General features: G+C 39.1%; 1 protein-coding gene across 2 annotated transcripts in view; it reads right to left on the reverse strand.

Annotated features, from left to right (window-relative positions):
- Nucleotides 1–14,515, reverse strand: part of WDR41 (WD repeat domain 41) — a 36,211-nt gene extending 21,696 nt beyond the window's left edge. The window contains exons 1-7 of one of the 2 annotated variants that reach the window (XM_032213373.1): nucleotides 14,166–14,340; nucleotides 12,054–12,166; nucleotides 10,244–10,292; nucleotides 7,748–7,879; nucleotides 7,163–7,225; nucleotides 5,273–5,384; nucleotides 44–106 (exon numbers count right to left, since the gene is read on the reverse strand). In XM_032213373.1, the coding sequence (XP_032069264.1) occupies nucleotides 44–106; nucleotides 5,273–5,384; nucleotides 7,163–7,225; nucleotides 7,748–7,879; nucleotides 10,244–10,292; nucleotides 12,054–12,166; nucleotides 14,166–14,228 (595 nt within the window). In that variant the 5' untranslated portion in view covers nucleotides 14,229–14,340. The other variant, XM_032213374.1, reaches the window with a different exon arrangement.
- Nucleotides 14,516–14,893: the final 378 nt, after the last annotated feature.

Below are 14,893 nucleotides of genomic sequence, written 5' to 3' on the forward strand. Positions count from 1 at the left end.
AGCCCCCAAGAGCACTCTTTCTGTAATTTATAGTGATACTTACTCAATTCTTTGCCAACAGCTGCTGCCACACAATTTTTCGGCAATTCAATCATAGCACTGATATCTTTATTAAGAAAAGGGGGAAAGTAGAACAAATAGGAAATTAATATCTAGCTTATATGTTATTCAAAAAAAAAAATGTGCTACTCTCTGACTACTTTCAGAGAACTACTTAAATCAGCTGATATATGATTTCCAGGTGTTTTGCTCTTCTTAGGAACACTTCCCATGAAAGCCATGAAAAAAAAGTTATACAAAACAATGTTTATCTATATAGGAGTTAAATACAAAGACACCCCATGAAAGATGTTCCAATTTCTCTATCAACAGATTTTGACACAATGGCTAGTGTTGGGAGGGCTTACTGGATATAGCTAAAGGTGTGCATGAAGCAGAAAATGCATTCAAACCTGAAACAAATATTATGTTCTGCAGTTCTGCCAAATTGTGCTGGATGCGAGTGTGGTTCAGCAAAAACCAAACCCTCTCCCCCCACCAAAACGGTGGGTTTGGACTTCAGTTGAAAGAAAATCCAGGGTAATCACACAAGCATAATAGGGCAAGACTGGTATGGTTTCTCCATTTCTTCTTATCTTTCCCTGAAAGATAGAAGCTCTGTGGACTGGCCATCTACTAATTAGCCAAATGCCTCTCATTCTCTATCTTTTCTTATGTTGCACTTGAAACCAAGGACACCATACTAAAGGGAGGTAAGGAAAGGCAAGCTTTTGGAAAACTGTGGAAATGCGCATTTCTGGACTTGAAGTCAAGGTGTTGAATATCCCATTGGGTCCATCCATCTCCCAATATTCCCAGCATTTTATTTTTCCTGCTTCACCTTTGCTACTGCATACTATCAATGATCTTGAATTTTTCTTCTTCTGCCATATAAAAACACGTAATTCTTGGAACATTTGTATTCTACTCCGTCGAGGCCAAAACATACATGTCTCAAATCAGACATATATGTCAGGCTTCTCTAGGAATCTTTTGCATGTTTCTATCTGCCCATGGTCAAAATGCCCAATTTTCAAATCAAACTGTATTTGAAGTTTCAATATATTGTGAAATTAAAAAGAGTTTTCAACATGTGTTCTGTCAATTCACATTTATAGATATGTTCAGCCAATCTACTACCTGTTTCGTCTACATAGTAGCAATTTTAGACCGAGCCACATCCAAGAATGAAAAATAATTCCTAGAGACTTGGCACACGAACAAGTCAGTCATTAGCAAATGAATTTAGATAATTCTCAATTCAAGAAAAGTCAAGGAAAGAGGCCAACAGCTCTATCTGATACATCAGATCCCATCACAGATCTAATAAACAACCAGATAAGTTGGAACCAATGTCAGATAAACAAGAATAAAGAAACAAACAATAGGCCATTTAAAGAATCAAAGATGAAAGGATTTCAGGTGCTGCACCAGCCGAGAGCCCAGGGAAGGGGTGGAGGTGTGGCCGTTGTTATCCGGGAGTCGTTAGTTCCTCGTAGGGTCCCTGCTCCGGAGCTTGTCGGGTGTGAGTCTCTGCTGATAAAGTTGGACCTCAAGGGTCAAGTGGGTCTGCTGTTAACGTACCTGCCTCCCAACAGCGTTGCAGCAGCCCTCCCCTCGCTCCTCGAGTCGGTAGCCGAGCTGGCAATTGAGTTCCCTAGGTTGATGGTCCTGGGGGACTTTAATTTGCCTTCGCTCGGTGAAAACTCTGATGGGGCGCAGGAGTTCATGGCTTCCATGACAGCCATGGGCTTGACCCAAGTAATTCGGGGCCCAACCCATTCGGCGGGTCACATGCTCGACCTCGTATTCCTCTCGGAGCAGTGGATTTGTGACCTTGGTCTGAGGGGTAACGACATCATACCCCTGTCGTGGTCAGACCACTGCCTACTGAGGCTCGACTTCCGGAGACCAAACCCCCACTGTAGGGAGGAGGAACCGACCAGGTGGTTCCGCCCCAGGCGACTTATGGAACCGCTAAGGTTCCAGACGGAGCTTGGGGTCATTCCTGATACTTTCGCCCACAGTCCGGTAGAGACTCTGGTTGCTGCTTGGCATTCGGCAGCATCAGAGGCCCTCGACCGGATTGCGCCACTACGGCCCCTCCGAGGCGGCGGATCCCGGAGACCTCCTTGGTTCACCGAGGAACTCCGGGAGATGAAGCGCCGGAGGAGATGCCTAGAGCACCGATGGAGGTCCGATAAGTCCGAATCGAACCGAGCAATGGTAACCACCTGCACCAAGGAATACACCAGGGCACTTAGGGCAGCGAAAAGATCTCACATAGCCACCTTGGTTGCGTCCGCTGAGTCCCGCCCAGCCGCCCTGTTTAAGATAACCCGCTCCCTATTAAATAAAAGGGAAGCGGGGGAACCCTTGCAGGGCAGAGCTGAGGACTATGCCCAATTCTTAGCGGACAAAATTGCTCGGTTTCGGTCGGACTTGGACTCCATCCCCGCAGTTCCAGCCGAGGCACAAGAGGATCAGGTGGAACATCTCTGGGTTGAGTTTCAGGATGTTACCCCCGGGGATGTGGACAAGGCCATGAGGGCTGTAAGTGCCTCCACCTGCGTACTGGACCCGTGTCCCTCATGGCTAGTTACTAACAGCAATGAGGTGACACGAGGCTGGATCCAGGCGGTTGTGACCGCCTCTCTTCGGGAGGGGAACTTCCCCGCCGCACTGAAAGCGGCGGTGGTGAGACCCCTCCTAAAGAAGCCATCTTTGGATCCAGCTGTTCTTAATAACTATCGCCCAGTCTCCAACCTTCCCTTCCTTGGGAAGGTTGTTGAGAAGGTGGTGGCCTTTCAGCTCCAACGGTCCTTGGAGGAAGCAAACTATCTCGACCCCTTCCAGTCAGGCTTCAGACCCGGTTACAGCACAGAAACCGCTTTGGTCGCATTGACCGATGATCTCTGGAGAGCCAGAGATGGAGGACATTCCTCCATCCTGGTCCTCCTTGACCTCTCAGCGGCTTTCGATACCATCGACCATGGTATCCTTCTGCGACGACTGCGGGAGGTGGGAGTGGGAGGCACCGTGTTGCGGTGGTTCTCTTCCTACCTCTCGGACAGGTCGCAGTCGGTGTTAGTGGGGGGGCAGAGATCGTCCCCTAGGCCCCTAACATATGGGGTGCCTCAGGGCTCGGTCTTATCCCCCCTACTATTCAACATCTACATGAAACCGCTGGGAGAGATCATCCGCAGGCACGGGATCAGATACCATCAATATGCGGACGATACCCAGTTGTATCTGTCCGCCCCGTGCCAACTCAATGAAGCGGCAGACGTGATGAACCGAGGCCTTGAGGCCGTTAGGGACTGGATGAGGGTTAACAAGCTTGTGCTCAACCCAGAAAATACCGAGTGGCTGTTGTGTTTCCCTCCCAAAGATTCGACCAATATTCCATCACTCAGGCTGGGGGGTCAAATTTTATACCCCTCAGAGAGGGTTCGCAACTTGGGAGTCCTCCTAGATCCACAGCTATCGTTTGACCACCACCTGACGGCTGTGACTAGGGGGGCATTCGCCCAGGTTCGCCTGGTGCGCCAGTTGCGACCCTACCTGAATCGGGAGGCACTCACAACAGTCACTCGGGCCCTTGTGACCTCTAGGTTGGAATACTGCAATGTGCTCTACATGGGGCTGCCCTTGAAGAGCATCCGGCGACTTCAGTTGGTACAGAACGCGGCCGCGCGAGTGATTGTGGGTGCACCGCGGTTCACCCACATAACACCTATCCTCCGCGAGCTGCGCTGGCTACCTGTCGATCTCCGGATGCGCTTCAAGGTGCTATTAGTCACTCATAAAGCCCTGCATGGTAGTGGATCTGGATACTTGAGAGACCGCCTCCTGCCAATCACCTCCCTGCGACCAATTAGATCACACAGATTGGGCCTCCTCCGTATTCCATCAGCCAGCCAGTGCCGGCTGGCAACTACAAGGAGGAGGGCCTTCTCAGTAGTTGCCCCGACCCTTTGGAACGAACTCCCCGTGGAGATTCGTACCCTCACCACCGTCCAGGCCTTCCGCACAGCCCTCAAGAACTGGCTAGCCCGTAAGGCCTGGGGACAAGGATAGCCGCCCCTCCCGAATGATGAATGTATGTTGCTTATTACTTTTATTATATGTGTCTATGTTACTGTTTGTACTTCCCCTCCCTGATTTTATGTGAGCCGCCCTGAGTCCCCTCAGGGAAAAGGGCGGCCTACAAATGTTAATAAAATCAAAATCAAATCAAATCAAATCAATCAAAAGTCTCAGTCAAGGATGATAAGCAAAATATATTGGCTTATGAAAAGAAACAACAAAAATGATGGAATATGCAAGTAAGATTTTGTTGCTGTTATATTTGAAAGTCCTATATATGTCCAATAAGAAAATAAATTCTAACAGGTATTCCTTTTTTACTCATATTTTAGAAAAAGAAATTAATATATTTTAAATCAATAAATTTGATACGGTATGTGTATTTCTATTTCAATATACACTAGTAAACCAAATGCTTGTCAAAACATAGGGATAAAATATGTCAATTACTTGTTAAATTATATCTCCCAATTCTGAAATTTGAGAGGATGGGCATTCTTGAAACAAGAAATATAAACAAACATAAATTTATTTATTTATGCAAAACTTTGGATATATAATTTGTCAATTCCCCTTTTCAAATTAACTTATACTGAAGGAGTGGTAAGACATATATTTAATTCATTCTTTTAAAATAAATGACAAAATTCAAACTATAAACTTCAAAACTTGAATAACCTAAAATTGTAATTATTTTTCCCCTTTTTCCTGTCTCTCTGTAGTATTCAATATGTATTCAATATAAATTTCCTTTACTTGGTTGTTCAGTTTTGTACTTATATTTTTATTCAGGTGTTTTTTATTTCTCTCCTTCCTTTATTAATATCTTATTTTAAATAAAATATTAAAATTTAACATTTACTTTAGTAATAGGTAGGATTTTTTGATTAGCATAGAGCGTATTATTTAATATTAGTTTTTCTTCTAAAATGCAGTTTTATACAGTTGTATACTTAATGTAATTTATATGAAATATTACATATCAACATGTAATGTCCTGTATGAAATGTTAATAGTAACCATTTTAACTTTTATTAAGCTTTAATATATGTTATCTTTAGAATCAAAGAGACTTTGCTAAATTAATGCTATAACATTTTATAGATTCATTCTACTGCTTAATAAGTTATTTAAATTTGTTTACCTGCATCAGTTAGATGACTTGTCTTACATAAGAGATCTAATTTTTGGTTCCAAACACACAAATCACTTCCTCCAGAAAGCCATACATCCATTCTTTGAAGAACAGTCAAACACTACAAATTACAAAATCAGATATATAATGTGTAACATTTTTGAAGTATGTTTTCAAATAAAATTATCAGTTTTAGATACTAAAACTTTTAATTTCATCCCAGTAGCATTTATAATCATTTATAGAGCTTTATGCAGTTTATTAAGCAGAAAGGAAAAAATAAACTCTAATATTTCAAGATCATGTTGAAATAAATGCAGTTGAATATGTGTATTCTCAAAGGCAAAAAGGTAAAGGTTTCCCACGTGGGTATTCCTGACTCTAGGGGGAGATGCTCACATCCATTTCTTAGCTGAAGAAGCCAGCATTGTCCAAGGAAACATGACTATATGCCAAGGCACACAGAATGCCATTTTCTTCCCATCAAAGTGATACCTTTTTATCTACTTGCATTTGCATGCTTTCGAACTGATACATCACACAGGATCTCAGGCTTTCCAACTGACAAGCTCAGCATCTTTATCCTCTGAGCTATTGTGCCCCCTATATTGAATAACACTTATTTTCAAATTAAGTAGGATTGCAATCTATATTTTTCAAATCCTTGAAATAGTATTTTTTGTCAAGACAATATCACATTAAGGATATTTTCATATCCCACATCTAATTTTGCTTAAAAGGAAACAACTCAAAATGAGATTTTAAATACCACAAAAATAATTAGTCCTTGAGATGTTCCAGGTTTTTCAAATACGTCAACATTAAATATACAAAACTGAAACTAACATTTTACATTACAGAGAAGTTACCATATAGTAGCTCAGTACTGCCACCTGAAAAGTATCAATATTAAAGACCAATATTGACCTTGCTTTCCACATTGTATATCAGATAGAAACTTAGAACTACAGTCTTGACTTATGACCAGTTGTTTAACGACCAAAGATAGGTCAACTTGTAAAGGCTGCTTTGTGGCCTGTAAAGCATTTCTGGATATCATAAAACATTGCACACCCTTGGTCACGTGACTACATTTCAGGCATTGGGAAACTGACTCACATTTACAACTAATTGCCAAGTGCCTGACGATCACGTGGTTGTCATTTCCTATCTTCTCTGTCAGCTTTCCCAGAAAGTCAATAGAGAAGACAGCAGGAAGGTTGCAAGCAAAGGAGAAAAAGGGGAGCTGAAATCCTCTGGTGGCTGCAGGAAAGCTTAAGAATGAAAGACGGGGAGCTTTTTTGATCCATCCAAAAGACCTAGGATATCACTTAACGACTGCAACTAGTAGTGCTGGGATTGCAGTTGTTGAGCAAAGCAGTCATGCGAGCATCTTGTTTAATGATTGCTTCATTCAGCAATCAAGATTCCGGTTTCCAGTGTGGTGGTTAAATGGGAATTTTGTGCAATTGTCTAATAAATGATAGAAACATATATTTTGGCATTTAAAGGAATCTCCCACCATAATCTCAAAGATGTCATTTGAGAAGTAATCAAGAATACATTGGTTGAGATCCATAGGCTTCCAAGATTATACAAAGCTATTTATAGTAGTGATCAATATTTTTGCAAATGGACAAAGTGATTGAATCCATCCTATTGTAATGTGCTCTAAAAAGATTGAAAATATATGGTTCACTGAACTCTCAAGGCATCTAAAAAAGAACCAAAAGTATCTAAGATTAGACACAGGCAAACCCTAAACCTGCAAATTTGTTAGTCGCAATTGGGTTCTACAGTGTGTAACAAATATGCATTTGATAGAACTTCATCCTTAAGACTGATAGGATTAAAATCTAAATAAATAAAATAGACAAAATCACATCCAGTTTTACTTACCTTTACGGTGGAATGAAAACAGGATACTCTGTGGATTTGTTTGCCATTATCACAATCCCAAACCTGGTTTCAATCATTAAGGACTAAGAATAGCAGCTGAATTATCTTATATGACTATAATAAAAAAATGGAGGTAAAAAACAGAAGCATCCATTAGATATGAGTCTGTTTCCTACAGTTATTTCTTATGCAAAAGTGTTTCCTTGAGCTTCTTACTGCCACACAAATGATGGAAGAAGTCATTTGTAGAACTTATTTCCTTACTGTAAGAGAAAAAAAAAGCACCAGGTATGCAAATGTGTAAAATCTTTTCCTGCGAGTTCATTGATTAACCTGAAGATTATTATCTCCAACCGCCTTTTTTGTCCATGCAATGAGGAATTGTGCAGTTTCACAACTGCATCTTATCACTATCCTTTTTAGCCACACATCAATGTCATAGAAATGATGAAAGTCTATTGCTTTTATAGCGGTTTGCTCATTAAAACCCTAAACGTGGATGCGATAACACTGTGAGCCATAGGCACTATTTATTATGCAACACAAACCAATTCTGCATTTCTTTAGTCAAAAAGTAAAGGATACAACTACAGTTCTGTCAGCACCTGCTGTCAAAATCATATGGCATTTTTCTTCACAGGTATCTGTCAAAGGAAAAGCTACAAGAGCTGTGATTTTTTGTGTATGTGCATGTAGCTCAAATAACTTTTCTCCAGTCTGAAAAACAAAAACAAACTTGGTATCATAATAACAGTGCTAAATGAACACAGAAATATGTGTTATGAAAAAACAATACAAGTAATCAGAATCCTCAAAATATTATTTATTTAAAAATGAGAACTGATACTATACAATGCAAATATCTGGTCCATCTAACTTAAGCTTCCCTCACCTGCTGCTGCTATTTGCTAGAAAACCCAGCCAATTCCAATAAATCTGTTTACTGTGCTAGCTAACAATTACATTAAGTGATGGAAAACGCATCTGGATTATGGTAGACTAAGGAAGGTTAATCAACACTGTGTGGTATAAGCTCTCAAAATTCCAGGTAGGATCTTTTCCAGCAATACCATAGATACCATATGGGGTCATAAATGTGAGATGGGTGGCTATACTGACTGAGTGAGTGAGTGAGTGAGTGAGTGAGTGAGTGAGTGAGTGAGTGAATGAAAATCTACCCCAGAATGATGATTTTCAATTGCTTTGTAACTATTCTTACAGCAAAATCTGAAAAATATTTGTATATTTCACCATGCATGTTTCAATTCCCAGTATGAAGTGCCTTTTGCTTTTTCGAAAATACAATTTTAGAGTCTTTTCTAAAAATGTACCAGAATTCTTATATTAGAAAGTATAATTCTGTTAGTAATACAATATAGGTAATTTTAAAAAAGATTATTGTTTTTGATTTGTGTTTATATTAACTAAAATGTTTTATTGTATTAATACTAGGTATGGAAAATAAGGAAAAGATATGCAGAATACCAAGGCTTACTAACATTTTTACTCTGACTTCTTACATTTAGTTGGCACTGTGAACAGAATACGTTTGTTTTTACTACTTTAGACTTAAATGCTTTTTAAAAAGAAAAAGGTAAAAACTGACATCAGCGACACAAGGAACAGCTGAAGGATCTGCTTCAACCAACTCTGCCATCTACAAATACAGTAGATTTGGTACAGCAACCCTTCCAAGGTGCTGAACAATATGATGGTGCTTTAAATGTAAGATTGTGACCCATTAGACCTTTGTACATATGTCTCTCTCAGCCACAAGTTTGCCATTACAGTTAGTATGCACTGTCTTGTGCTTGATGAGGTTTTTTTCCCCCCTATTGCAGAGTGGAGAGATGGCTTAAGCAACATTTTTAAACAATTTCTGCTGTGACTGTTGTTTTTATCCCAACTTTGTCGCAGATCAGAGGTGGGAGAGGAAGAAATGACAAAGAATAAGCAGACATACAATGAGGAACATGCATCTGCTAGCCGCAGCTGTTTGCCTGATGCATACAGAGCACGGAGTCATGTACAAGCTAGACAAACAGCTAGCACATTTCTTTCTATGTGTATTTTCTATTGTGTACCTACTTACTCTCTTGCAATACCTTCCTCTCTAATGAATGTAAATACAAACAGTAATTCCCTTCTTGCTAATTATCCTAGCACCTGGATGAACATTCAAAATGAGAGAATGGGAGAAAAAGGAAAGCTGAAGCAAAGTAATAAACACAGTTGTGGTTTGATTATAAATGAGCAATTAGTGAACTCCTTGTGCACCTGTGTCAGGCCTTTCAGGACCTCCCCCAATCTCCTCCGGTAGCCTTCCCACCCCACCCACACACAGTATCCCAGCAGTATGTACCTGGGACTCGCTCTGGTTCCTGATAAACAACCAAAGATCTTGGGGTTACAATAACAAATGGAGTTGCATGGATTGTCATTGCTAAGAAATGCAATCACATGATGTCATTTTAGGATCACATAGTTGAGCTATCTCAACCCTAGTCCCTATTGTTGTCATAATTCAAGAACTACCTATATTGGGTTCCACCACAAAACCGCGATGCCCTTATCCTGCCGCTGTCAGCTGGAGGAGGAGGGCTACCTTTGGAGGCAAAGAACGAAGCATGTAGAACGCCCTTCTGTCGCCGCGCTGTTGTCGCGGCGGTGATGACGTGCGGTGATGACGTTGCGACTTTAGCAACGCAATTTAATCTCCGCTATTTTGCGTAGCGCGGTTTTGTCGTGCCACGCCTATTGTTGACAGTATTACAAAACATATATAAATCATTTCTGCATAAATATTCTAATACTGCAGATATGCAAATATATTGATAATCTAAATGCCTATTTAATCTTCACCTTTTCAATTGTAAATTACAGTCACAAACCCATGGTTCTTTATTATGACCTACATAATGCATTTTTAAATTTATATTTCTACTTCTGCAATAATGCTTGTTATAAATCTGAATAATATAATAGCTGATTTTATGTTCCAGCAAGTCATGAATTTAAACATCACCCAATCTACATCTATGGATTTTTTTTATAAACATTTTTTTAATTTCCTAAACAAACCTGGATATTCCAGAGACATACAATTCCATCATCACCAGCAGATGCAAACCTAGTAATGAAAAAAAAAGATATTGAAGACATCTATAATTACATTATAAAAATGCTTTTTTATTAACCTTAGAAAGCATACTTAAATCTTCAAAATGATATCATGTTTTATTATCGAATAAATAAAAGGTGTATTATATTTTTATATGATCAGGCTTCTATTTCTAGCACCTCTGCATTCATTTGTTATAACAAAGTCAAAATAATCACCTAAAACACTTTTGATATTCATTATTTTAAAAAGTAATGGATGAATCCAGATAAGAAACACTAGTCCTCTACGAGCTAAATTTAATTCTAAAATTATATACTGAATTACTACTATCATATTATGTAGCACAGATATGCCTTTTAAAGTCTTCTAGAAAGAATTAATGTCTCAATAAGAACAATGCTTTAGATTATTTTTTTTAAACTATGAAACTTAGGCTTTCATGTGACATTCTCCTGCCAGATCAATCTCATATCGCAAATGGATTTCTTTTCACCAAGTTGGTGTTTCATGGGTCATCTGATTCTTTTCCAGTCATGATCACCATCCTCTATAATCTTGTCTATTTCCTGGAGGAGCACCAAATGGTCAAACAAGCAATTTTTAAAGTGTGTTACGAATTCAGTCCAGTTTAATGTGTCAAATGCTAGAGTATTACTTGCAATTTTATTTCATTCCATTTTTTTAAAGATGCTTGCTAAGGCTTAGCCTTCTTTAGTGATCTTGCAATCAATATGACCTTCTCTTCATGTTCAAAAACTTAAAAGAAAAGAAGTGAAAAGCAGCTGCCTGTTAGGTTGATACAGGATTTATTTAGTATCTTCAAAAACCAATCTGAGAAAATTTTCCACTCACTGGTTTTAGCTGAGCCACAGAGAAAACAGGAAAATCCCTCTGCAAAATTCTCAATAAGATGAAATTATCTAGAGAGCTGAAGCATGAAACCTGGCTTACAACAGTTGACAAAAATGCAATCAAAGAACCAAGAAAACTAAATGAAATTATTTCAGAAACCAAGTAACAATGCTACTGTTGTTGGAAGGAATCAAATAAAATAATAATATTTTAGTTAAAAATCCTCTAATGACTGAATAAGGAACAATGAAAATAAAATTGTATTATAATTAAAGGAAGACGTAATATTTGTGTATAAATTATTCTTCTTTAAATATTATCCAAAAAGTGATTTTAGTTTAATATATCAAATTTGCTTTAAAACTCTGTACTACATTTCACTGTGTAAACTTAACTATTAAACTAATGAAATTTGAATATAGCATTCGTATAAATTAACAGAACCAGCTCGTCAAAAATATAGAATAAAGTGTCATGTCTGAGAGATATAATTGATAACATGTGAATAATTTGTACAGTTTATTCTATCTGTTCTGTGATTCACCAAAATCACAGTAAGGTATCCTTTGTTTTGTATAAAATGCTTTATTTTCCATGTTTGCTGATAAGAAAACAACTTATACAATGTATATAGCTGTTGTGAATTAACACATTCTGAGACATCTGTTTCCAGTGAAGTGGGGAAAGCTAATAGCAATTAAAATCACACAACTTGTTCTGTCAAAATCTTTGACATATGTCTTTTAATTGGGTTTAGTTAAAGGCTTGTAGGGATTTCTTGTATCAATTTATATATAAGAACTAAGCTGTCCATCATATAATTTGCAATTTGGAAAAGCAAAACATTAAGATTCATTTTAAAAAATTGAAGTCATCTTTACAGTGCAAATGAGGAATATGAAAGCAATGTCTCACCTGTAGTCATCAATTGCCACTAGAAAACGCACTATATCATGGTGACCTTTCAGCACAAGAAGCTCAGTATATGGATTCTGAGCTTGTTCTTCACCAATAGTCTGTATAGATTTCTAGAAAAATAAAACAGCATCACACAATTTATACCTTTAATATTTTTCAATCAATAGATTATACGCATTTTCTATTCCTCTTGGTCCCATCCTAACTACTGATTTAATATACAAAATTTATGCATTCAGCCCCACTTAAAAGCTAGACTATAAGCAGATATATTTACCATGCTGAATAATATATTGTATATAAGGGAACAATTCTTCTTAAATTTTAGTTAAAATTCTGTTGTATAAGTATTCTATTGGTTTAAGCATAGCTGCATATTTTCCAAGTTTAAGTTCCTAGTCAGATATTGTTGGAATTGCATTTTTCCTTCAAATATTGAGTCTAGTTTATTTTTGCTGTTCTAATCATATATCTCTTTAAATTATCTTTCTTGATTTTTTTTAGATCTATTACTAAGAAAAATTGTGATTTAATTTCAAATCACAATTTTCTGCATTATACTATGTATGTCGTTCCAGTACTTTTGAGTTCTTTTACATGTCACCACATAGTAAAATGTACCTTCTGTTTCCTGGCATTTCCAACATTTATTGCAGTCTGATTTGTTTTAGTTATTATTGATGGGAGTTGTATACCATCTATGCAACATAAAACAATCTAGGACATAGGGACTGATATCTGAGACGCTGCTCGTCTTCGTTTGTTTATTAGATTATTTCAGTCTGGGCTGTCTCTATGTTTTCATGATTTTGGTTTTTCTTTCTTTTCTTTTTTGCTATCTTTGTATGACACCCAATCAACTGGAGGTAGGCATCTAACAAATTTAAATAAATACATTTTGTACCAATTTTTCTTTAAGTTATAACTTGGTGTTTGAATTGTGAAAGTAGCTGAAAGTGATGAACAGACTAGAAAGCACCCTTTCTGAGCCCATTGTAATTTTGAATGGTCATGAAACAACCAGTCGTATGTCAAGGACTACCTTGTATGTCCAAAAATAGCACAACTAATAGTCAGCTGGCAAGGGAAATAGACATAATGAAGTAGGAAGACTGTATATGATTTCTCACCCATTTCTTCCTCACATTGCTGTCTGTAATAAAAGGAGGGATTACATTTAACCTGGGCGAGAGAGATTGCTGGTTCAGTCTTAAATGAATCATTTAAAGATTTCTGCTATTTCTGTCAACGGTGGGTTTTGCATGACTCTCCTTATTAAGTGAGAGGGAGGAAATACCATTCCAAAATTTTTAAGGCCATTTTATGTATTTCCAGATCCTGTAGACTGTAGCCAAGCACTGGCAGCACTATATTGTTTAGATCAGGGGTGTCCAAACTTGGGAACTTTTAAGACTTGTGGACTTCAACTCTCAGAATTCCCCAGAGTTGAAGTCCACAAGTCTTAAAGTCCCCAAGTTTGGACACCCCTGGTTTAGATACTTAACAATTTGGGAGCCAGGGTGAAATTGAGAAAACATTTGGCAATTTCCTCCTCTATTGTAATCTAAGTGACATAAAAACTAGTAAACCAAGTCCTGAAGTTTTCTAGGTGGCTGTTAAAACTCATATCGTTTCCACTGAAAAGAGTGCATTTCTTCTATGAAGCTGAATATCATCCATTTCCCATTTTAAAACCATCTTTTTTTTCTCTCAATTCACTTTCCACCATTTCTCTCCATGTTTCCTCAGTCGTTTGCCTCAGTTTCCTTTATTTATTACTTTCTTTTAAAAGAGGAAGAAAGAATAGCTGCGCAGTTCAGTTTCATATTCATTAAGACAAACACATACAAGGGGGCAGGAACTCGGTCTGAAAAATAAGAGCCGATTCTCCTACTTTGAGCAAAGCAGCTGCAGGGATAATGGCTCTTCTGTAGTTACCAAGGGGGTCGGTCTTTCGCAACGTGGAGGTCTCTTTTAAAAAAACAACAACCACCTTCCCTAATTCCCAGCAATGTGGGAACTCTGGGGATGGGAAAGGGCCACCTCTTCGGAGGGCTTGGAGAAAACTACCACCACCCCCCAAAGCTCAAGGCTGTGCAACTGGCCTACGCATAAGGGAAAAAGCCTTCGACTCTGCTCCGACTTCCTCAAGGCAGATGCAGCGCCAGACATAAAACGAAATAAACAAAATGCGCCGCCACCCTTTGCCAGGACAGGAAGACGAAGGAGTCCGCTGCCGCGCCGAACCTCTACTGATCAACGCCCCTCGCGGCCCATGGCGAGCTTTTACCTCGGCCAACCCTTGCGGCTCGCGGCCCCCTCCTATAAGCCACCGCAGCATTGCGAGAGGCGGAGTCCGGCCGCCTGGAATGACGGCCTTCGCGTCTCCGGTTGAAATGCCGGTAGTTGTCAGGCGCAGGCTGGCGTCCTTGGGCTCAACGCGGAAGGCTTGTCCCTCGCCTCTCGCCGTACTTGCAAAGGGGGGAGGGGGGAGTCAGTGACGGAGACGCCGGTACTAGAAGGAGGCTTCTGGTTGCGGGAGGAAATTCAGAGATGCCTCCGCGGCTAATCGGTCCATGAGATGAAACCTAAATTCCTGCAGGTTTTCTGGATACTAAACTAGATCCGACTAGATGCTAAACTAGATCAGATCAGATGCTAACTAGATCCAACTGCTAAACTAGATCAACTAGATGCTAAACTAGATCTGATTGGTTCCTAAACTAGATTCAACAAATAGACAACCATGACCAGGATGTTATAAGTCTGCCTTGAGCAAGGGGTTGGACTAGAAGACCTCTGAGGTCCCTTCCAGCCCTACAGTTCTATGGTATATA

Source organism: Thamnophis elegans, chromosome 3, assembly GCF_009769535.1.
Source record: "Thamnophis elegans isolate rThaEle1 chromosome 3, rThaEle1.pri, whole genome shotgun sequence".
NCBI classification, from domain to species: domain Eukaryota; kingdom Metazoa; phylum Chordata; class Lepidosauria; order Squamata; family Colubridae; genus Thamnophis; species Thamnophis elegans.